This window comes from Trachemys scripta, chromosome 10 (genome assembly GCF_013100865.1).
Source record: "Trachemys scripta elegans isolate TJP31775 chromosome 10, CAS_Tse_1.0, whole genome shotgun sequence".
NCBI lineage: Eukaryota > Metazoa > Chordata > Testudines > Emydidae > Trachemys > Trachemys scripta.
In genome coordinates, this window is record NC_048307.1 from 44,623,100 (window position 1) to 44,645,478 (window position 22,379).

Below are 22,379 nucleotides of genomic sequence, written 5' to 3' on the forward strand. Positions count from 1 at the left end.
GAGTAGTTAGGTTGACAGGAGAATTCTTCTGTCTACATTCAGGATTAGGTTGGTTTAACTGCATCATTTTGGGAATGTGGATTTTTGCATGGTTATACTAGCTTAATTTCCTAGTGTAGACCAGGCCTGACACTGTAAAGTCTTCCATATGCCCTACAGAATGGCCTTCTGCATGCTTCCTCCCATAGCTTCTGAACTTCCCATATTAGTTAAGCCTAATTAGCACTAACATGGGTTCCCTGCTTTCCACCTGTCCTTCCTCAGAGCTCCCTGGTCTGTATCCCTAGAGATCAAAGTAGGGGAGTAAGTTTTATTCTACTCCATAGATTGAGTCAAATTAAAGGTCTTTAATTTGGGAAAGAAACCATGATCAAGCACCTTTCCTTGGGCACAATGGAGCTGTCGGCTGCACTGGGGTTAAATAGGTGTTAACAGTTTGAATGGATTTTAGTCACACTTATTTGTCTAGCTTCCACCTGGTGATACAGTAGGAGTTGACAAGTCTGCAAGTTCTCCAGTATCATAGTTCAGAGTACAGAATATCTCAATTTCTAATCTAAAAACTAGAAGGAACATGATGAAGGCTTGAAAGTTTTCAAAGTTATAACTGCCCTTGAAACTAGGAAGCAAAGAGAACCGAGAGAGTTGTACTGATTACATTAGTTAAATAATTTAGTTTAAACAGATGCAGAAATACTGGTGCTGGAGCCAGTGGACTGAGGAGCATGGGCTATGTACTTGGGTTTGGGATAAAGTTGTAAAGACTGGCTGGTTCACACCTGCCAGGTGGGTCCTGCCTTCTGAGCCAGTGGTAGCGGCACTTACAGGGGAGAACTTCAACAGGGCTTCTAAAAAAACCCAGTCCAGCATCCGTCTCAGTCTTTGCTTGATCTTGTGCTGATGGCATCATTTCTGGCATACAAGCCTTCCCATATGAACACTAGTCAGACTGCAACCACTGGGTTTAAATAAGGGAGACTGTATGTGTTTTTATATAAAAATATATGGCTGTGTCCAAGATTCCTGAAGAGAAATCTACCGTTTGCATAATTCTAAGTCAATATGTATTGACCAAGCACATGTTCCATCTTAAAAACAGAGCTGAATGCTTCCCTGTTTTCCTTCTGTTTCATGGGAGCAGATTTTTATGGCTGGTAGCTGCAACAGCCTGGCCTGTGCCAGCTTTGCTGCAGTTAATGCATTAGTTCTGTTTTCATGCTAGGAATCTGGCTTTGTTGTAGCCAGCTTGTTAAAGGCGTTGGAATCCAGGGTTGCATAGTGAAAATGACTCCTTTGCCATTCCAGGGGTCAGGACTGCAGGAATTGTATCTTCCTGCCTCCATTTTAAATCTTCACTGCAAGACTCCATCAGTGATAGCTTTTGTGTACCTGTGCATGGAACTTATCCAGACACCCCAACAGGAGCACAGCTCATAGCTGCATTGGCACCTCAGTTGGATGCCTGGGGCAGATGCCCCTAACCAGAATAGCGCAGCAGGGATCAAGCATGGCACCTTGCTCCTGGGTCACCAGGGGGCTTGAGAATGTAGTCCTAACACTTCTGAATGGTGACAAGGAGTACACTGCTCTCTAGTGACCCCTTCCTTCTAGAGGGTCACCATGAGGCAGGGCTTCTGGGAGGACAGGAAAAGCCCAAGACTTTAGTTATGCTTTTCCTCCCTAAAGTCAGGCTAATGCTCAGCTTACTTTGGCTGTCGTTCCAGTTAATAGCTGCTGACTGGAGTGATGGGCAGGGGACTAGCAAACAGTGCTGTCACGTTGCTCTGCAGTGGCTAAAGAGCATGAGTATCAACCTCAGGGCAGACTTAAGAACCAGCATGCAAGCACCAAATTGACTGCAAGTTCTGTACGTACATTTCACCAACCACTTACCAGGCATCAACTCAGGTTCGATTTGCCTTAACATGGAGTCAGACAGTCCCCTTGGGTACCCCAGTCTGTCTCACCACCCAGGTGGAGCTATCTTTGTAATGGTCCCTTACACCATGAATCTCAGCAATATTCAGGTTACTCCCAGTCCCAAAGAACCAGTCACTTACTCCAGGTCAGTTGAACCTTGGATCTCACACCGTAGACTACACTTGTAGATTGGCTAAGGGTTTATTAAATAGGAAAAGAAATGAGTTGCTTCAAACAGTGGTTCTCAATTATTTGTTCTAAAAATAACACACCACTCATATTTTAATATCCTTAGTCTTATGTTTCTAATGCAATGATGTTCTTCTCCCCCCCCAAGCCACAGCAGCCCCTGATCTGAGGCTGGGAAGGAGAACCATCTCTCCCTGGCAGCTGCAGCTGGGGAAAGTGACCTCTTTCTCTGACTGCTGCAGCCCTGCACATCCCCATCCCCTGCCCAAGGCCGCCACCACCACCTCACCTTGCATGTGTATCTTCTCCAGGCACCTAATTAGTGGAGCCACACCTGCATGGCTCCACTAATTAGGTGGGTGGCCCTTCATTCTCTTGTATGGCTACCCAGGTGTGCACCTTAGAAGGAACTATCCGCAGACCACTGGAATCTCAGGCTCATCACTGGCATTCTCTTGCTTATGCCTAGAAAACCTTGCCCTAAGAGTCAACACAATAATGGTATAGTTCCTCCTTGATGAGGGGTTTTGTTCCTTTCCTCCCTTTGGCTTTGAGCTGCAAACTTAGTCAATGGGAGGAATTCACTTGCAAGACTCCTGTGAGACCTCTAATATGCCACTTTCATCTGTCTGTCAATGAACCTTCCTTGTTGGGCATGGGTTAATGCCTTTTTTGTAGGAGACCAGCATTTCATGCTAGTTAATGCTTCTGTCTGATTTACAGTTAGAGGCTTACAATGCAAATGTTCAAACATTACCTTACAATACAATGTTATAAATGAAATATACAGCATCTCTCAAACATTCCATAAAGTCTAAACACATTCATCTAATTCTAGTACCTATTTTAAGAGGTGAGCCAGACTGGTTCCATCTCTGTATTTCAGTATTCAGCTGAGACATGGACCTTGCCAGGAACTAGCACCTGGTCTACCAGGATTAGAAGTGTTCCTTCCTCCCTCTAAGTGAAATCATTCCTGTAGACTTCATGGTTACCTCTCAAAAGCAGGTGTCACCAACTTTTTTGAAAGAGGGTGTGACTTTCTCCCTCACCCCACTGCTATGATTGCTGAGTTGGGCCATAGTACCTGGAATTGCTGTGTCCTGAGCACCATAGTGGAAAATCAAGTGAGGTTCTCCTTCCCCAGCAGCTAGGGGGAGGCTTGGGCAGAGTCTGACTCAATCCTGGTTAGCATTTTCTAACAGTGCATGAACAGGAATTTGCTGTTAATGTGGGCAAGCATGGTTGTGGTTAATCTGTTAGTGGGCTAGCCCTGGGGGAACCACTACAGACAAGGCATGTGAGCTTTGCTGCACCCCAAAATGTCCAAGGTTTCTTTTCCTGTGCCTCTAGCAAATGGAGTGTCCAGCAGCTACAGGTGCTTGTACAGTCTCTTCAGAAGAAACAAGTGTTTATACAGGTACCATCTAGACTGGTGGGTCAGACTATCACCACCTTGTTTGTGTGCAGTTAACGATCAAAGCAATGATGAAAGTGCTACTTCCCATAACTTAAAATCCACCTATGGGCAACCCCCACCCCAGACTATGCAGTGCAGGCAAACTACAGTAGGGCACTTGTGTTCAAGCTGGTGTGTTTGAAAATCATGTATTGGCTCAAATGTACCTGTACCCTGGATATGCCAAATTCCAGGGCCTTGTCAAACCAGAGCTAGGTGGCCTCTTGCACATCCAGTGCTGAAAGGGTTCTCAGTAGCTATTGTGATCTGATCATAGGACTGGTAGACAGGAAAGGAGTCTCATATCCCAGTTATGCTGCTGACTTGTGCAGCCCTAGGCGAGACACTACTTGACTAGGTTCTGTCTCTTACAGAAAAGGGTAAGACTTGAGGAGGGGTGTTCTGATTTCACTAGTCATCCTTTATACTAACAAAAGCTTGCTCACCCATGCTCTTGACCCTCTTTCTCTGACACAAAGGAACTGTACTGAGATGTGGCTCTAAGGGCTTCTCTACCCTGGCAATTAACAGTGCTGTAACTTTCTTGCTCAGGTATGTAAAGTGCCAGGTAAACAGTGCCCCAGTGCTGGGAGCTATGTTCCTTGTGGAGGTGGGTTTTTTAGAGCTGGGAGACCTCTCTCCCAGTGCTGCGCCACAATATACAAGACACATTAAAGCACTGCCGTGGCAGCACTTTAGTGTTGCCAGTGCAGACTAGCTGTAAGTGTAGAGGCCTAAAGGTAAAAGTAACCCAAGTATTTAATGTAAAACCAGACTATAGCTGTAAAAATCATACCTTGGTCAAAGTAGGCCATGTAAATCAGATGTTAGCTGGCAAGATACTAACACTTATCTTTCTGCCTAGAAAGAAGATATTGGGAGGACCACCAAAGACTGCTGGGATAGCCCTGATGCACCTGCTCTCTCTACTTGCAGCAATGCAGATATCTTCCGCAGAATAAATGCCATGCTGGATAACTCTCTGGATTTCAGTGGAGTCTGCACAACACCCATCACAAAAGGAAGACGTGACCTTTTGCCAGGTGACTTGGTTGGCTAGTGCTCATAAGAGCACAGGGAGCAATGTCAGATGGCTGCAATACAGGGATTCCATAGCTGGATATAATATGCAAACCTGTCTTGCTTGGTATTTCTTAATGTCTCTTAAGAGTACTAACAAGTGGGGAGTGTAAAGATGACTTGTCATGGAAACCACTGCAGATCTGTGTGTGCATGCAGCCCTGTGATGCATTAGAGCCTAAGTCTCTTTCAGCAGCTTCTTTCTGTTTCTACTATAGAAATATCAAAAAGGGTCAAGTCTCTTTTCCTGGTCTGGTCAGAGTCTTAATTCTGGCTTACAGACAAACTTGCACTGAAACAATGTAACTGTCTGTCACCTCTTGCAGTGGTGCTAATCTGCTTGGTGCAAGACTTATTTTGGATTCGGTGTCCTACTTTGATGTTTAAACACTTTCTTAGGGTTCATCTTTGTGTACAGCAATGCAGCTGCAACACTTCAGTGATGACACTACTACACTGACAGAGCTTCTCCCATTGGCATAGTTAATCCATCTCCCCAAGAGGTTGTAGCTGTGTCAACAGGAGAAGCTCGCCTGTTAACATAGCACTATCTACTTGGGGGTTGAGTCAGTGTAACTGCATAGCTCAGGAGTAGGGATTCTTCACACCCCTGAGTGATGTAGTTATACCGGTATAGGTCTGTAGTGTAGATCTGACCTTAGGCCTGGTCTTTCCTAGTATAGCTATATTGGCAAAATTTTAGTAAAGTGCTCCTAGTGAAGACTCAGCTTATGCTTGCAAGCCCCAAAGAGGAGTGGATGTCTGTTCATCTAGCCTGCTGCTAGTAAACCTCTCCTGGGTCCTTTCAGCCAGTGGATCCAAGTGTTCTATTTCAGGAACTGTGGGTATGGTTACAGATGTATCCTACTCCCTGGGCAGTGTGAAGCACTGCTGCCATAGCATGGTGTAAGCTAGGAAACTAACTGGGCAGCTTTCGTTTAATGGGCATGTCTGTTACTCAGCCCTGTTTGAGTTCCAGGTTATCCTTGTGGAGAGTCTTCATGATGACACATACAAGGGAAAACTATGGGACTTTGGCATAAGTTTGCCTTGATCGATACACTGGACTTAAAATACCTGAAATGTCATATGTGACTGAAGAGACTTCCATTCCAAGCACCATGTAATTACAATATGTATGCAATATTGTTCCTTGTCTGCCACAGTATGCTGTGGTCTTCGCTGGCTTCTTTCCAAAGTGGCTGAATGAGAAAATAAAAATATTTCAGGGGTCTCTCTACAACCCACTGAGACCAGAGTAAGTTGTCAATATCAGATCTCATTCTCTGCAACAGGAAGCTAAAATCCTTTTTCCTTGAAATAAGAGGTGCCGTTTGCTTAAGTACAGAGGATAAAAACATTGCAAGACTGGTGTGTTTATAAAAACTAATTAATTAAAAACCTAATGACTAATCAGTGTCACCAAGAAGCCAGATTTATAGAATGAAGCTTCTTAAGGTTTCTGCTGCATGAATGCAGGAGGCCATCTGGGATATGGTGGGTCCAAAACATCATTCCCATCTCATTTGCAGCACTACTGTATTTTGAGATGTTTCTAAAGTTGCACACAACATTGTTTTAGGCATTTCACTAACAGTTGAGCTGTAAACTACAATTCCGTGGTGTACTTTTCACCACTTTATGCACTCCTTACACTTTTGCTCAACTTGAACAATGAAAGAAGGCTTGCTTTGCTTTTCAGTCACTTTCACCATGTGGCTTTCATGCATCAGCACAAAGCTGCATGGTTTGGGTTGCAGAGCACTGCAGGACAATACTTAAATCCAAGCTGCCTCTAGTGGCATAAAATTATACGTGTCAGTGTTGGGTCAGTCTCTTTTTAAGCAACCTAAAGTTTAACCTAAACTACTGACATGCCCAACCAAAGGTTAGGGTTCTTCCTCCAGCAGCTACCCATCCTGAGCCAAAGAGGGACATGCTGGAGATTCTGAATTGCAGTAAATGGTAGTCATGGTGCAGTGACAGTCTAGTGCCATGATCTTGTAGCCATATATCACTTAGCTGAGCTCCTGGTAAAAGGGCTTGAGTCAGCATGGTCCATGTGATTTACACAGCTTGGGCAGAGGGCCACAAGACCAAGCTATCATCAGCCACCTAAGTCAGTTTATGGATGGTGTGGCCTCTTCACAAGCATGGGCAGCTTCAGTTACATCTCTTCTCTTGGCAAAGGGGAAGATGGTTTTGCTGAAGGAGCCCTGCCTTATCTAGTTTATATTAGAAAACTTACAGCAAACCAGGTGTTTCCATATTTTGGAAAATGCAGAGTCCTGTATCAGTGAGTGCACACTTACATGGGGACAGGGCATTAGGTGGGGTCTAATCAGTACCAGTTCATGGTACTTCCTTAAGCTAGAAAAGATAACTACATTAACATAGTACAATTAATCACTAGTCAAGAATGCCAAAGCTCATGTTGTCCATGTGATTCTAATTCTACCCCTGTGCAGAAGCAGTAGGATCAAGATCACTTACTGTTCCTTGTAGAGTGTAGTCATAGCTGCTTTGTCCAAACTCTTAAGGACTGAACAAGTCAGGATCCTGGAGGAACTGTTCCTCACTCACCATGCACCTTAGGCCTGATTCCCTATCACCATGTGTTTGACACTAGCGCAAAGTGACTGCAAAATACCACTGTTTGGATTTGGTAGCATTGTGTACCCACTGTGCAGGGCAGTGGAGAGTTAGATCCCTTGTATTGGAAAGATTCCTGAGTTCCCTCTGGTATATAGCACTAGAAGATGCTACATGTATCTGGCTGTAGAAAATCCTATAGTGTAGTTGTATAACTAAATGCTATATCATAATTCACATGTATAAAGTGCAGCATTATGGTTCTGTATGCATTCTCAAGTACTGCCTTTCCTCACTTGAGAGCCTAACTGCAACTGTAAGTTAATGTAGTTTGAATAGATTAAAAACTAACTTAAACACCTGGAAAAAAGCTAGGAAAAAGACTTAACCCAGTAGGGGAATCATTCATGCTTTAATTTGTCTCTGTTGCCAATCTCCATTGACTTTCCCAGCTCAAACAAAATCCAGGATAAGATGCCCCTTTCAGCATGCATAAAAGGATTACACTCCATGTAGAATAAAGATTGTGGACACTTGTGCCCTTTTCACAAATACTTAAATAGTTGACTATTGCTATGAGGAAGTGCACAAATGCATGTAAAGACCCTTCACTTCAAGGGTGGAAAGATGTGCAGACACAGGAAAGGGAACACTATATCCAAGCTTGGTGGTGGTTCTGCAGATAAAGCTTCAAGCTTTCAATTGACTGGTGTAGTTATGGCTGGAGAGATATTTGGACTCTCTAAGTTGTTTCACATGGAGGAAAAACTAATACCAGTGGGGCTGAATGCTCCATACTAAGCCTACCAGTATGTCAGCCTTTTTAAAAGGGTCACTGTTTTCTTTATGGTTAATCTTAACCAGTGTTAAGACAAACAGCTGAGTTTTATGGGGTTGTCCCTAGTAACGGTTTCATAGGTTTAATGAATGAATTGCTCCAGAAGTTGCACAAAACTCAGTTTTAGTCACTAACAAACCAGGTTACACAGACATCCAATACAGCATTATATTGGTTGCTGGCAACACCTGCTGTAGAACCTGACTGATATACTTGCAAGTTCTGTGTTAGAGGCTAACACTCCTGAACACTTGCCTTTTAGTCTGCAGCCTGTGCTTAGTTTCAGAGGTGGCATTTTTGGAAAGACAGTGGCATGGGGGGACCTGTGTGCTAGGAGACAAGCTCTTTGGAGCAGGGACTAAGTCTAAACTGCTCCAATCCTTAATCTCAGCTGAAATATTTATCCTCACTCTACGGGGGGGGGGGGGGATTGAGGCACAGAGATGAAGTGACATGTCAAAGGCAGAGCCAGGAATTTAACTCAGATTTCCTGAATTCCAGTCAGTGTCATACCCACAAGATCATTCCCCTGAGCATAAGGAGAATGCCTTAAGCAACTCTCGTTTTGGGAGAGAAGAAAGTACACTTCCCATTATCTCAAATTTAAACCCCAGTTCTGAGGGTCTGGAATTTGTAATGGGGCATAGCGCTAGTCTGTAAGGCAGTGGTGTCAGATGGCTACCTCACAAGAATTGTTGATCCAGCCCATAAGGGTCATTCTGCAGGATCCAAGCTTTCATTTTAAGGTTCTTCTCAGTCACAAAAGTTAAAAGCTTTTTAAAAACACCACAGATCACCAACTAGCATCGTCACAACTCATACCATTCCCCACCTTATTCAGTCTGCAACTACAGGGGAAATATTCAACTAAAATGCCAGGTGGATTGGATTTCTTCACTTGCACCTTTTGAGTTTGGGCTCTTGAATACTTCTCTAGCATGTTGGTGTCAGAAGCAGTGCCCCAAAATAAAGAACTAGCTTGAAGCCTTCACCATAGTTCTGCAGGGTATAACATGGATATCCTAGTTCAGGCACAGGTAAGAATCAACAGTTGAAGATAACCTGGCACTGGGCTAACATCAGGAAAGCTGAGAATTGTTATCCTTTGCATGTTAGAAATGCATAGCATCTCAAATGTCCAACATTAAAGGGCGACTTTCTGTGTGGACTCAGTAGCTGTTTCCAGCAACTCAGTGAATTGGGTCTCAATCAAATCTGACTTATCAGTGATTGGAAGCCAATCCCCCCTCAACTCTGGGTAGTCTAGTAATTGTGTTAAGGCTTGTCTACAGCATGGGGAGTAACTTCTAAATTAAGTTAACATGTTGCATATTGATCTGTATGGATGCTGTTGGTGTGCATTAAAGAACACTAGGGAACCTTAATGACAGGTTTCAGAGTAGCAGCCGTGATAGTCTGTATCCACAAAAAGAACAGGAGTACTTGTGGCACCTTAGACTAACAAATTCATTAGAGCATAAGCTTTCGTGGTCTACGAAGAAGTGGGCTGTAGTCCACAAAAGCTTATGATCTAATAAATTTGTTAGTCTCTAAGGTGCCACAAGTACTCCTGTTCTTTTTAGGGAACCTTAATGTATTTCTTGTGGTGTGCATCACCTGGTTCTACAGTGACCAATCAATGTGTTACATGTTGGTGCAATTTAAGTCACACCCCGAGGTATAGGCAGGCACTGAGATGATAGCCCCTTCTCCACCAGCTGAGCTGGTAATGTTGGCCTTCTAATATGTTTACGTTGTGCAGTGCTCAGCTGCAGCAGTGTTAGCTGGAATGGCTCCTCTAACTGATGCAGACTTTAGTTTCTCCTGCAGTGGCTTCCTGATGGCTGCTGTAGTAGGGAGTTCTTGCTCTCAGTGAAATGGATTTGCATATGATCAAGGACATACTTGCCTAGGAGTCTGACACCCACTTCCCCCTGCTGCAGAGCCAGGGTCAAAGAATGCTTTTTCTCCTCTGTGGTTCTTGAAATTGTCATTAATCATTTGGCCTTTCAAAGTTTTCAGTTAATTACAAACAAGTAAACCCCCCCACACACACTGGCTCTGAAGCAGTTAATATACCATTAAATGTCAAGTTTTGGCACTATTCAGAGTATGTCTACACAGTAAAGAACCCCATGGCTGCCCTGTGCCAGCCAACTCAGCCCTACGGCCCAAGCCTATTTCATAGCTGTGTAGACTTCCAGGCCCAGGGACTGTCCTACCCCAATGGGTCCCAGAGCTGGGGCTCCAGCCCAAGCCTGGACATCTACAAGCAATGAAGCAGCCCCACAGCTGGAGCCGCACTGGCCAGCTGTGGGTTTTTTCTGTGTAGAGAGACCCTCAGATTATGGGAAAAGCAACACTTAACTGAAAGGCTTTAGAGCAGGTGTGGCCAATCTGTGGCTCCAGAGCCACATGTGGCTCTTCAGAAGTTAATATGCAGCTCCTTGTATAGGCACAGACTCTGGGGCTAGAGCTACAAGCACTAACTTTCCAATGTGCCAGGGAGTGCTCACTGCTCAACCCCTGGCTCTGCCACAGGCCCTGCTCCCACTCCACCCCTTCCTGCCCCCTCCCCTGAGCTGGCTGTGCCTTTGCTCCTCCCCCTCTTTCCCCAGAGCTTCCTGTATGCCACAAAACTGATGGGGAGGTGCTGATTGGCCAAGGTGCTGGGAGCAGGGGGTGGGCTGATCGGGGGCTGCTGATGTACCGTATTACTGTGGCTCTTTGGCAATGTACACTGGTAAATTCTGGCTCCTTCTCAGGCTCAGGTTGGCCACCCCTGCTTTAGGGTTTCTTGCCTGGTCCCTGGCTGCAGAAAGACCCACTAGCTACAAACAATACAGATCTCCAGGATTCCATGCTCTTAAACTAAGGGCTTGTCTACAGTTCATGGCAAACTGGGGTGCAAATCCACCCCCACTAGCCTGCTACAGACTGTCCATGAGGATCCTGCTGAGTTTGTTAATGTGCTTTGAGTTAGTCCCATTTCAGTGAGGATTTGATTTAAAGTGAGTTAATGAACTGTTAATGGTTTGAATAGCAGCAGTGTTATTCTGTATCTGCAAAAAGAACAGGAGTACTTGTGGCACGTTAGACTCAAAAATTTTGAGCATAAGCTTTTGTGGCACTAGCAGTCATCTTCAGCCCCCAACTAAAATCTCTCCAGCGCATCATCAAAGATCTACAACCTATCCTGAAAGACAATCCCTCTGTCTGGTAGATCTTGGGAGACAGACCACTTCTTGCTTACAGACAGCCAGCCCCCCCCAAACCTGAAGCAAATACCAGCAACCACACAACAAAAACACTAACCCAGGAACCTGTCCTTGCAACAAAGCCCAATGCCAACTCTGTCCACCTATCTATTCAAGGGACACCATCATAGTACCTAATCACATCACCCATGCCTTCAGGGGCTCGTTCACCTGCACATCAACCTATGTGCTAGAAATGCCCCTCTGCCATGTACATTGGCCAGACTGGACAGTCTCTACACAAAAGAATAAATGACACACATCTGACATTAGGAATCACAACGTTCAAAAACCAGTAGGCAAACAGTTCAACCTCTCTGGTCACTCAGGGTATGGCTACACTTGCAGCTGTACAGCACTGTGAGTTAAACCTCTCTTCGTACAGCTGAGTAGGGAAAGCACTGCAGTCAGTCCACACTGACAGCCACCAGCGCACTATCGTGGCCACATTTGTGGCACTTGCAGCGGCATTGGGAGTGATGCATTATGGGCAGCTATCCCACAGAGCACCTCTTCCCATTCTGGCACTGGGTTGTGGGAAGGGGGCAGAGGGTGCGGGACACTCTGGGTCCTGTCCCAACACCCTGTGATGCATCGCTTCACATCCCAGCAATCCCTGTTTCCATCCACATTTGGCACCATCTTTCAATGGTTTCTGTGCAGCCTGGTCTGTGTTCTGTTTCGGTCTACGGGAAATGGACTCCTCGATCATTGGATTTTAAGGAATAGCTTGACTGCCAAATGTGACGTGCTGACGAGACTCATCAGCATTTCAGGCTCCGACGATATCGAGTCACATACAACATGAAATTGCTTGTGGCATTCACGGACATGCTCAGCACCGTGGAACGCCACTTTTGGGCTCGGGGAAACAAGCACTGAGTGGTGGGATCACATTGTCATACAAGTCTGGGATGACAAGCAGTGGCTGCAGAACTTTCAGATGAGAAAAGCCCCTTTCATGGGACACTCTGAGGAGCTCACCCCCACCCTGTGGCGCAAGGACACGAGATTGAGAGCTGCCCTGATGGAGAAGCAGGTGGCTATTGCAATCTGGAAGCTGGCAACTTCAGACGGCTACCGATCAGTCCCTAACCAGTTTGGAGAGGGAAAGTCAACTGTTGGAATCGTGGTTGATGCAAGTTTTCAGGGCCATTAATTGCTTCCTGCTCAGAAGAACCGCGACTCTGGGTAACATGCAAGACATTGTGGATGGCTTTGCACAAATTGGTTTCCCTAATTGTGGAGGGGCGACAGATGGGATGCATATTCCTATTCTGGCACCACTCCACCTAGCATCAGAGTACGTTAATCAGAAGGGGTGTTGTGGATCACTGTGGGCGTTTCATTGACATTAACACAGGCTGGCCCAGAAAGGTGCATGGTTCATGTATCTTTCGAAACACTGGTCTGTTCAGGAAGCTGCAGGCCGGGACTCTTTTCTCAGAGCAGAGGATCACAGTAGGAAGTCAAAATGCCCATTGTGATCCTTGGAGATCCCGCTTACCCATTAATGCCATGGCTCATGAAACCCTACACAGGGGGCCTTGACAGCAGCAAGGAATGGTTCAACTACAGGCTGAGCCAGTCCCGAATGACACTGGAGTGTGCTTTCGGCTGTTTAAAGGGCCGCAGGCCATCTCTGTATGGGAAGCTGGACTTGACTGAAAACAGTGTCCCAGTGGTTTTATCCGCATGCTGTACCCTCCATATAATATTTGTGAAGGGAAGGGTGAAAGATTCAGTCAGGCATGGACCCCCAAGTTTCAACACCTGGAGGCTGAATTTGCACAGCCAGAGAGCAGGGCTATTAGAGGGGCCCAGCACAGGGCTGCAAGGATTAGGGATGCCTTGAGGGAGCAATTTGAGGCTGAAAACCAGCAGTAATGTCTGGTGCCCTGCACGGGAGTGAAGTGCAGTGCTTCCAATGTTAGTAGGAATCGGTGTTTGCTAAGCTGACTTGCAGTGGCTGTTTCTTTCCTGGGCTAAGGTATCTTTTACTTTATGCGATAATAGACTGTTTTCAAAGCCAAAAAATCCATTTATTGAAAAGACAACTGCTTGGGAATCAAAGGGCAAGGGGGTGGGGAATGGTACAATCACAGATTTGTATATGTCCTGTCTGGTGTGCTGTGCAATGACTGCTGCACTTCCGGATGGCTATACTGCATGGTGATGGGGGCTGAGTGCAGAGGGTAAGGGTTGTAGTTCCCAGGGCTGGGTGGTGAAGATACAGGTGTTGGAGGCAGCTGGTGGCGGTAAGAACCCAGATGTTGGGGAAAGTGGGTTGGAGGTGACATGGGGGCACAAGGGAAAGAATTTTGGGACAAGGGGTGGGGGGGGCCAGGCACAGTAGTGCTCCACCTGCATGGCTACGAGCGCCTGGATAGTCCGCTTAGCACTCCATGATGCTTATCAGCCGATCCATGCTTTGCTGCCAGTGCTCCGTGCTTTGCTGCCAGTGTGCTGCGTTTTCCTGGTGGATCCTGCTTTCGCTCTCCCTCCACTTCTGCGCTGTTTGATTCTCTTTAAGAGATTGATGCAGCGTGTCTTCTTCCAGAGTTTTTGCAGTGATAACACGGACGGCGGAGATCTAATGGCAAAGATCTGTAAAGGTAAAATGCAACAATTAACAGAGGCAGCATTTTTTTATACCAGACAGAGTAATGATTCCCCCACACTTAAGGAGGGTGCACAGTCTACACAATAGCATAATTTTCCCATTCCAAAGAGCGCACATAACCCACAGGAGCCCCAAAATGGTGAGTAAGGGGGACTGATTGTTTCAGGGCTGTACTGCCCTCTGGGTTTCTGTGCCTTGGGGAGAGCCAACAGCTGCAGGGGGAACCTACGCTGAACACTGTCCCAACATTTTCCACAGGAGTTCATCCTGGAAGATCTCGCTGCTGAGTGACCTTGGGAAGCAAGGAAGGGTCTTCTAATGCAATGTGGCTTCCGCCCTGGCCCATATGCAGCTTGCCTGTGTGCAGCAATGGTCCCCCTCGCAGCACAGTGGATGGACATGTTAGCCTGACTGGGGCAAGGACTATGGTGGCTCTCCCAAGAAACATGCGCAAGCGCATTGCCCATGTTCTAGATGAGACTTTCGAAGAGATTACCGAGGCCAATTACCCCGATGTGATAGACCACATCAATGCGCTATTCCACATCTAGCATGCATGCAGCCCTAACCCTTCTCTCCCAAAAAACCCACACGAAAAAAATTCCTTCCCAGAAAAAAAAAAAAACCCGCTTACCGGGAACCTGCTCTTCTTGTCGTCCTCCACCAAGTACCGGCGACTGGCTACCTTCCTCCTGGCTCGAAGAGCTGCTGGCTGCATGCCTCCAGGGATTCCGGGGTGTCTCCCCTTTGCCCCAGCACCCTCACTCCTGCTTTCCTCTTCCTCCTCCTCCTCCTCCCCCCCGCTCTGAAGTGTCCATGGTGGTGCTCAGAGTGCAGGTGGGGTCACCCCCAAGTATCGCATCCAGCTCTTTGTAGAATCGGCAGGTCGCGGGGGGAGCACCAGAGCGGCCATTTGCCTCGCGGGCTTTGCGGTAGGCATTCTGCAGCTCCTTCATTTAATCCTGCACTGCAGTGCGTCCCAGTCATGGCCCCTTTCCATCATGGCCCTTGATATCTGCCCGAAGGTGTCGTAATTCCTATGGCTGGAGCGCAACTGGGACTGGACAGCTTCCTCCCCCCCAAACACTGAGGTCCAGCAACTCGCCATTGCTCCATGGGGGTTCACTTGGCGCGTGGAGGCATGGTCACCTGGAAAGTTTTGCTAATAGCACTCCACGCCTGGCTGAGCAAACAGGAAGGGGATTTTTAAAATTCTCAGGGAATATAAAGGGCAGGTCTGACGGTTGGTTACCTGAGGCCAGGGCAGTAGAGTTCAAACTGATGACCAGAGTGGCTAGAACAGGCATTGTGGGATACTGCCAAATACTTCTGGAGGCCAATCCGAGCGCATTGGGCGGCCACACTGGCGCCGCAGCACAGCAGTGACAGCACCATACTTGTTGTTCCTCTCGGGGAGGTGGAGTGCCAGCAGTGCTGTAGCTGTGGAGATACAGCACTGTACGTGCCCTGCCAGTGTGGCTGGGGAGTGAGATGCTGTGCTGTACACAGCTTTATTGTGCTGTAACTCACAAGTATAGCTAAGGCCTCAGTAACAGACTTAAAGGTGGCAATTTTGCAACAGAAAAGCTTCAAAAACAGACTCCAACAAGAAACTGCTGAACTAGAATTAATTTGCAAACTAGATACCATTATCTTGGGTTTGAATAGAGACTAGGAGTGGCTGGGTAATTACACAAATTGAATCTATTTCCCCATGTTAAGTATCCTCACCTTCTTGTCAACTGTCTGAAATGGGCCATCTTGATTATCACTAAAGTTTTTTTTCCTCCTGCTTATCTTTATTAATTAGCCTCTTAAAGTTGGTATGGCAGCTCCCACCTTTTCATGTTCTCTGTATATGTATATATCTTCTTACTATATATTCCATTCTATGCATCTGAAGTGGGCTGTAGCCCACAAAAATGTATGCTCAAATAAATGTTAGTCTCTAAGGTGCCACAAGTACTCCTGTTCTCTTTGAGCTGTTAATGTGTCAGCAGGGTCCATACAGTGGCAGGCTAGTGCAGGATGGATTCACACCTCAGCTTGCCACTAACTAATTGTGTAGACAAGCTCTTAGTGTGCTAAACGTGAATTCTCAAAGATCTTGGACACTAACAGCCTTAACTCCTAGTTCAGTTTCATTATGGGCAGAAACCCTTTAGCAAGTGAATTCTCATTCAGTGGCCTAAAATCATGAAAACCAGTGGCCTACAAACCAACCATGAAGTAGAGATGTACACTCAGCTAGTCACAAAGGGATTTAGGTGCCTGGGTCCAAAATTCAGATCCTCTAAACCCTGCCCAGCTGCTATCTAACCTTGCAGGTACATAGTCCCATGGCATTTAAACTGCTGCAGGGCATGTACATAGCCCCTTAGCCTTGAACTGGGTGTGGGTCTCCTGCAAGCACGGCTGCTGCCTCATGCCTCTCCAAAAAACACTGCCATCCGAGGAGGTGGCTCTGATAATTCTTAACCCAGTGGCTAGAGCACTCAGCCAGGATGTGAGGCCTGGTTCACTTTCCTCCTTAGCCTGATGGGGAGCAGGTGCTTGGACCTGGGTCTGACTTATTCTCTCTAGTAGAATGCATGGCTGAATCAGAGCAGAGGGAGTTCCAGTCCTAGGCCTGGTCATCCCTAGAAAATCAGGGAGATGGATTACCTGTCATCAGGAGAATCCCTCCTGGCAACATAGGTCCTGCCTACAGTGAAGCGCTACAGTGGCACAAAACTGAAGGCACCTGACTTCCTTTGAAGGGTGGGGTTACACCACCCCCATTTCCTATTGTCTAGCTTTGGTTGCTCCCCACTCAGCTTGCTGGCTTCTGGGAGCTCCATTCTTAGGTACCAGTGCTCTCATGCAGTGTCTAGGGAGCCTAAAGCCAAACTTGAGGCTGTGGATTTTGCTAGGTGGTAGGGTGTTGCACATTGCAATGTGGCATCTAGGGACCAACATGGATCTAAACCACAGGGTCTTGCAAAGAACTTGAAACTTTTCTTCTGTGAAATGAGGGGCCTTCTAATGGAGGGTTAGCTAAAGATGCCTATCTACATCCTGTACCTCTGGATTTGAATGTTCACTTGACTTTTGTGCTTTATGGGGTCACTTGGGTTGAAAGCTGGAACTTGGCAGGGATGCAGGAGTGCGCTTTGCTAGACTCTCGACTTTTGATTTGATAAGTTGAGTGTGAAGGCAGCAGTTGGAGTGTCTAACTGATCTGTTTGACTGGTGGGTGCAGGTAGAGATGGATTTATGCAACTTAACGGTGCAAAAAAGGCCTTTTCTACATTAGGTCTTAATCACCTAAATCTTACTAGAAGGCTGAATACTGGAGAGCTAGGGAGGTAGTGTTCTCAAGCAGATTCTGGCAGTTGTATTATCTAGCATCTTCCTACATGACCGGTACCCATCTTTTGAAAAGCTGGAACCCTCTTAAAAGTAAAGCATGCTTGTCATACTAATTGTCCATTCATCCATAATGAATGGATGCAGTAAAGCTGTAGATGACCTGAATTGCCAGGCTTAAAAATAAATTTAAAGTTTGAGTGTTTCAGGCTTCTCTCATTATAGGAATGAGTTCATGTCCTCCTTGCTTCCTCTGTAGGTCACCTTAAGATGCCATTGGAAGTGTTAATTACTGGCAGCCTTTCTGCTGAAAAATGTCTTGTCTATAGGGTGTTTAGTTCACACCATACTGGCCCAGAGTGTGCAGAGTCTGACTTGAATATGCTGTCCAGGGCAGTGGTTCTCAGCCTGGGGTATGCAGAGGTCTTCCAGTGGGTACATCAACTCCTCTAGATATTTGCCTAGTTTTACAATAGGCTACATAAAAAGCACCAGCAAAGTCAGTACAAACTAAAATTTCATACAATGACTTGTTTATACTGCTCTGTGTACTAGATACTGAAATATAAGTACAATATAATCTTAAAATCAACTGGAATAGAAGTATGGTAAATGAGAAAGTAAGCCTTTTTCAGTAATAGTGTGCTGTGAAACTTCTGTATTTGTCTGATTTTTTTTTTGTAAGCAAGTAGTTTAAGTGAGGTGAAACTTGGGGGCATGCAAGAGAAATCAGACTACTAAAAGGGGTGCAGTAGTCTGGAAAGGCTGAGCACTGCTCTAATGCATAGCACCCTTTTTCCTTCTATTAAGCTTGGAGGTCAGGACAAGTTGGTGACTGGTGGTTTTAAAGCACAAGTCATCAGTGGAAAGATGATTCCCACAGACTTGGGCTATGGCACTCCCATAAACGGCATAAGTAGAAATGCTCTATAATCATGAGGGCTGAGTTCTAGTTGCTGTGGGAACAAACTGAATTGCCTGAACAAAGTGTCTAAAAATCTTATGATGCTGTATTAAGTCTCAGGCCTCATCTGAAATAAGTTGCCCCTCCAACTATACTAGAACTAAAGTAGTTCCACACCCTAACACTTTTATTATGTTCTACCTATATCTGCATTTCTTTGGTGTAGTTTACTCCCATGCAGGAAGGAGAATAAGTTGTACCAATATTGCATGGAAAAACTACATGAGACGAACATGCAGGTTGCAAAGACAACCACTCAAAAGTTAGGAAATGCCAGGTTGCCTCTGCAACTTCAGCTCAGTCCCCTTGTGCATATGCCTCATGATAGTCTTCAGCACAATCACATACTATTTTTTTTTCCACCCCTACAGGTCACATTTCAGTCGGTGCCCAGAATGGCTGGTGCTTAGTGAATGAGTAGCTATGTAATATTTTGTGTTCACTGTTCAGTGTAATCCTAGGCCTCATACTGCATGCTAGTCAAACCCTGCTCTAAAGTCAGAATTATTTCCTCATGGGCTCTTCTGTGGTTCTCATCTCCACAGTATGAGGCGTCACAAACATTGCTGTTAGTTGAGGGAGTGGTGGGATCCCTATTGCCCAAGTTAAGGTCAGATGTACCTACTAATTTGGGGTGCCCAATTTGAAACTCCTACAACCTGATTTTGTTTCAGAATCCTCAGCATTATATAGCACTTTGTGTTCACAGCACAGCTCCAATTTGAATTCATTTGTAGCCAAGAGTGGTCACACATGTGTAAATCAAACCAAAGGTTTTAAATTGGGCACCCAGAAAATGAGAAACACTTAGCGACCCCCTGTGAAGTTTTAAGTGACATGCCCAGCTTCACATAAAAATTCTGTGGAAGAGGCAGGGATAGAATTGAATTTCTCAGGAGCATTTAACTGCCATAACCATGAGACCCTCTGTCACAGGTCAGGGGTGTGCAGGCACAACTGTGGGCCTGGGCTCAGGCCTAGTGGCCAGAGTCCATCATGGTCAAGATGGCTGCCACCTCTGAGCTGGTAGCCCAAGATAAGGGGACCTGGGCCCTCCCTCTCCACTGGATCCCAAACCAGAGTCCTGTCAGTGGCGGTGTTATCTGCCACCAGCTCGGCAGGGATCCGGCTGAAACACACTGAGCTAGCCTCCAGTTGTCCAACCAACTCCCTACAAAGACTCGCGGGGTTACTTCCTATCCACTTCTCTGCATCTTGTGGCTTCCTAGTTCCCTGCGTTCCTTCTCCCTCAGTTGTGTCTAGCACCTGGGAGTTGAGGGTTGCTGTCAGCTGGCTGGCCTCTGCATCATGGAGTGCCTGTGGCCCTTCAGCAGGGGCCAGCAGCACACCACCTTCCCCTATGGGGTCCACCAAGACTGAGCCAGGCTGCTCCCTCTTATACTGGTGTTGCATTTTGAGCATGCCCAATAGGGCCGTGGGGGCATGGCTTCCTCAGCCCACAGTGAGGGGTTAACCCCTGTAGTCCCAGTGGGGCATGCATGCCCCATCACACCCTCCTTTCTCTTTCTGCAATCGCCTGCCTCACTCATTACTCACCTTCCAACTTTTCCTACTAATGAGGCAGGGATCCTACAGGCTCCTTCACTAACAGCTCTGACTTGTCCCACAGCAGCTGCATTCCGTGCAGTGAATAAGGCAGGGTCCTGTGGAAAATGGTCTGTTAATGTGATGACTGTTGTAATACATACATGCAAGGGGGCTGAATTAAGGCTGCACCTGAATTCTGGCACTTTTGAACGCTTGAGTGCTTGACTTGGCAGTGTTCTCAAGATAGCTTTTGCATGTAACCACCTGGACTTTATTCAGTTCATTGTTTAAAAAAAACAAGTTAACATCTTGACACCCCATGGGTCCCAAGCTGGGTCAGAGCTTTTGGATCCATGTACTGACCTCTGCCAGTTGAGGGAACAGAGTAACTAACTGACCGCAGTAGTGCCATCCTCTGCATGGAGAAGCACTAGAAGTGGAAGAGTCACCTTGCCAGATATTTGCTGGCTGCAGAGGAATGGTGAGACTTGGGAATTTCAGTTCCATTCCAGGTCCTGGGGGGGAATGTGCTGCCTTTTTTGGCCATTCCCTCCATTTGACCCCTTTGTGCCCCATACCCCTTTTATCTGTACAAGTTCTTTCCCCACCCCATCTTAGTCCCAGCCCTGTTCTTTCTACTTAGTCTCCACTTATCAGGCTTCCAATCCCAGCTTGCTTGCCCAGTAAGTTTTAGTTTCACTGCTCCAAACTACCCCATTCCTAGTCTCCTTGCCCAGCCACTTCCCAGTCCCTCTGCTTGCCCTACCTCTTTCCCAGTCCCTGCCCTCCACCCATGTTCCCATCCCCACTAACTCCTAGTCTCCTTCAGTTTTTTCATCTAATCTGTTCCCCTGGCTCCTTGTCCCAGTCTCCCCCATCTGATCTCGGTTCCCCCTGCCTTGAAATGACTACCTGGATGTCAGCTGAGGGCAGAGGGATTCCATGCTCTGGCCACTGAAACAGCCCTGCCCTGGCCCAGAGCAGCTATTATGGGGAGAGCCATGCTTCACCCCATGGCCAGTGGCATGTGCTCTGAGGCAGGAGCATGTGCAGGATGGAATCTTGTTAAACAAATCCCCTGAAGTCTCTTCTCAGCATGTGCAAACTACAGTTTTCTGAGGCTTGTCATATGGGTGGATCTACAGATGGATGGCAGTAACAGCAGCCTTTGGGTCAGGGATGTGCCTTTTGCCAAATTCCAGGTTTCTGCTCCAAAGCATAGGAAGGGTAGAGCATTTCAAAGAAATCTCCAGAACTTTACCATGGGAAAAACAGCTCTTTTCCCTAGCCTCACTCTTGGAAACAGCTGAATGCTTAGGCTGATCTTCGGGGAAATGTCTGTGGAGGCTGACACGTGGCACAGGAAACTTCAGTCCAAATGGTTACTATTTGGCAAGGTTACATGTAACTGAAAATGGCCTCATTGAGGTTGCCCTAAACATCCCATTATAGGCAGGACTACTAGCCCTGCCTGTAATACGCACCTTTACACCATTGTGTCCACACTAGAGGCTGTACTGGTCTGACAATCAGTTTTTGAAAGTGTACAGTGTTTGTAGACGTTGGTCATGAGGGCAGCGAGGACAGAGTGCTGGCTGCCAGCAGGTGTGGCTGCAGCATTACTATGTTGTATTATCTCTGACCTGCAGGCCCCAGACTTCCCAATGATTGTCAGATACTGTATGTGATGGGGAAACTTTGGGGTGCCCAAATCCCTGTGAGGCTTAGGTAGGGCCCATCTTCTACTGTAGCATAAACCTGGTTCTACCTTAGGATATTTGACTGGTGTCAGCTTCTGGAGCTGTGCTAGGCATGTAGACCAGTAAATCACATAGGATTCTGCTGTGGGGCCGGAAGGGAGGTCACAGGGCTGAGTACCAGACTGGTGGTGATGCCTGGGGTGGCCGTAATTACACGTGACAAATGTGGCAAGCAGGAGTCACTGCAGCACCCTGCTGAAGAAGTGGGTGGGGTGTTCATTGGCTGGCATGCAATGGGAGGGGTTTGGAAGCAGTGTGGAGGAGACTACTGTCATTCTGCTTGGGAGCTGGCTTACAAATGCCCTGAGTGACTCAGATTTTGGGTAAGGTAGCCGAGCATCTTGTGGCTTAATCAGCCCCCAGATTCTGCATCAAACTGGCATTCTCACACCAACTGCCTGCATTTCTCTAGCCTGCTGGCACAGACAACTAAACTAAGGCAGGAATCCAGCCTCTTTAATAGCTCTGGCTTGTGACACCCTTTTCTCCTTCTCCCTCTTCTCGCCTCCCCTCCCCGGGTGGGGAAGGATAGAAGGTCAGTGAGCCATGAAAATTCCTGTCTAAATGTGAATTGGGAATTCTGCTCTTCCTGGCCAAGTTGCTTTCCCAGTGTGACATGCAGGCTCAGACTGGCCTGCAATATAATGCACTTCTCTTCCTAGTGCTGAGGATTTTTTTGAAGGTTATCCATATTATTGAATAGTAAACAATGCAGAGTCAGGGAGGCTCAGTGGCCAAGTTGAAGCAAATAGATTATGCTAGCAGAATTGTGAAGCTTTGCATTGGGTGGCTGAATCGGGG

The 22,379-nt window shown here is 46.6% G+C and overlaps 1 protein-coding gene across 11 annotated transcripts in view; it reads left to right on the top strand.

Annotated features, from left to right (window-relative positions):
* Positions 1-22,379, top strand: part of CPEB1 (cytoplasmic polyadenylation element binding protein 1) — a 75,791-nt gene that overhangs the window by 12,715 nt on the left and 40,697 nt on the right. For 3 of the 11 annotated variants that reach the window (XM_034783853.1, XM_034783852.1, XM_034783854.1), the window contains exons 2-3: positions 4,434-4,611; positions 13,896-13,950. In XM_034783853.1, coding sequence (XP_034639744.1) covers positions 4,531-4,611; positions 13,896-13,950 — 136 coding nt within the window. In that variant the 5' untranslated portion in view covers positions 4,434-4,530. Of the gene's footprint in view, positions 1-4,433; positions 4,612-12,228; positions 12,527-13,895; positions 13,951-22,379 lie in introns of those variants that run through there. The other 8 variants (XM_034783850.1, XM_034783851.1, XM_034783855.1 and 5 more) reach the window with 5 other exon arrangements.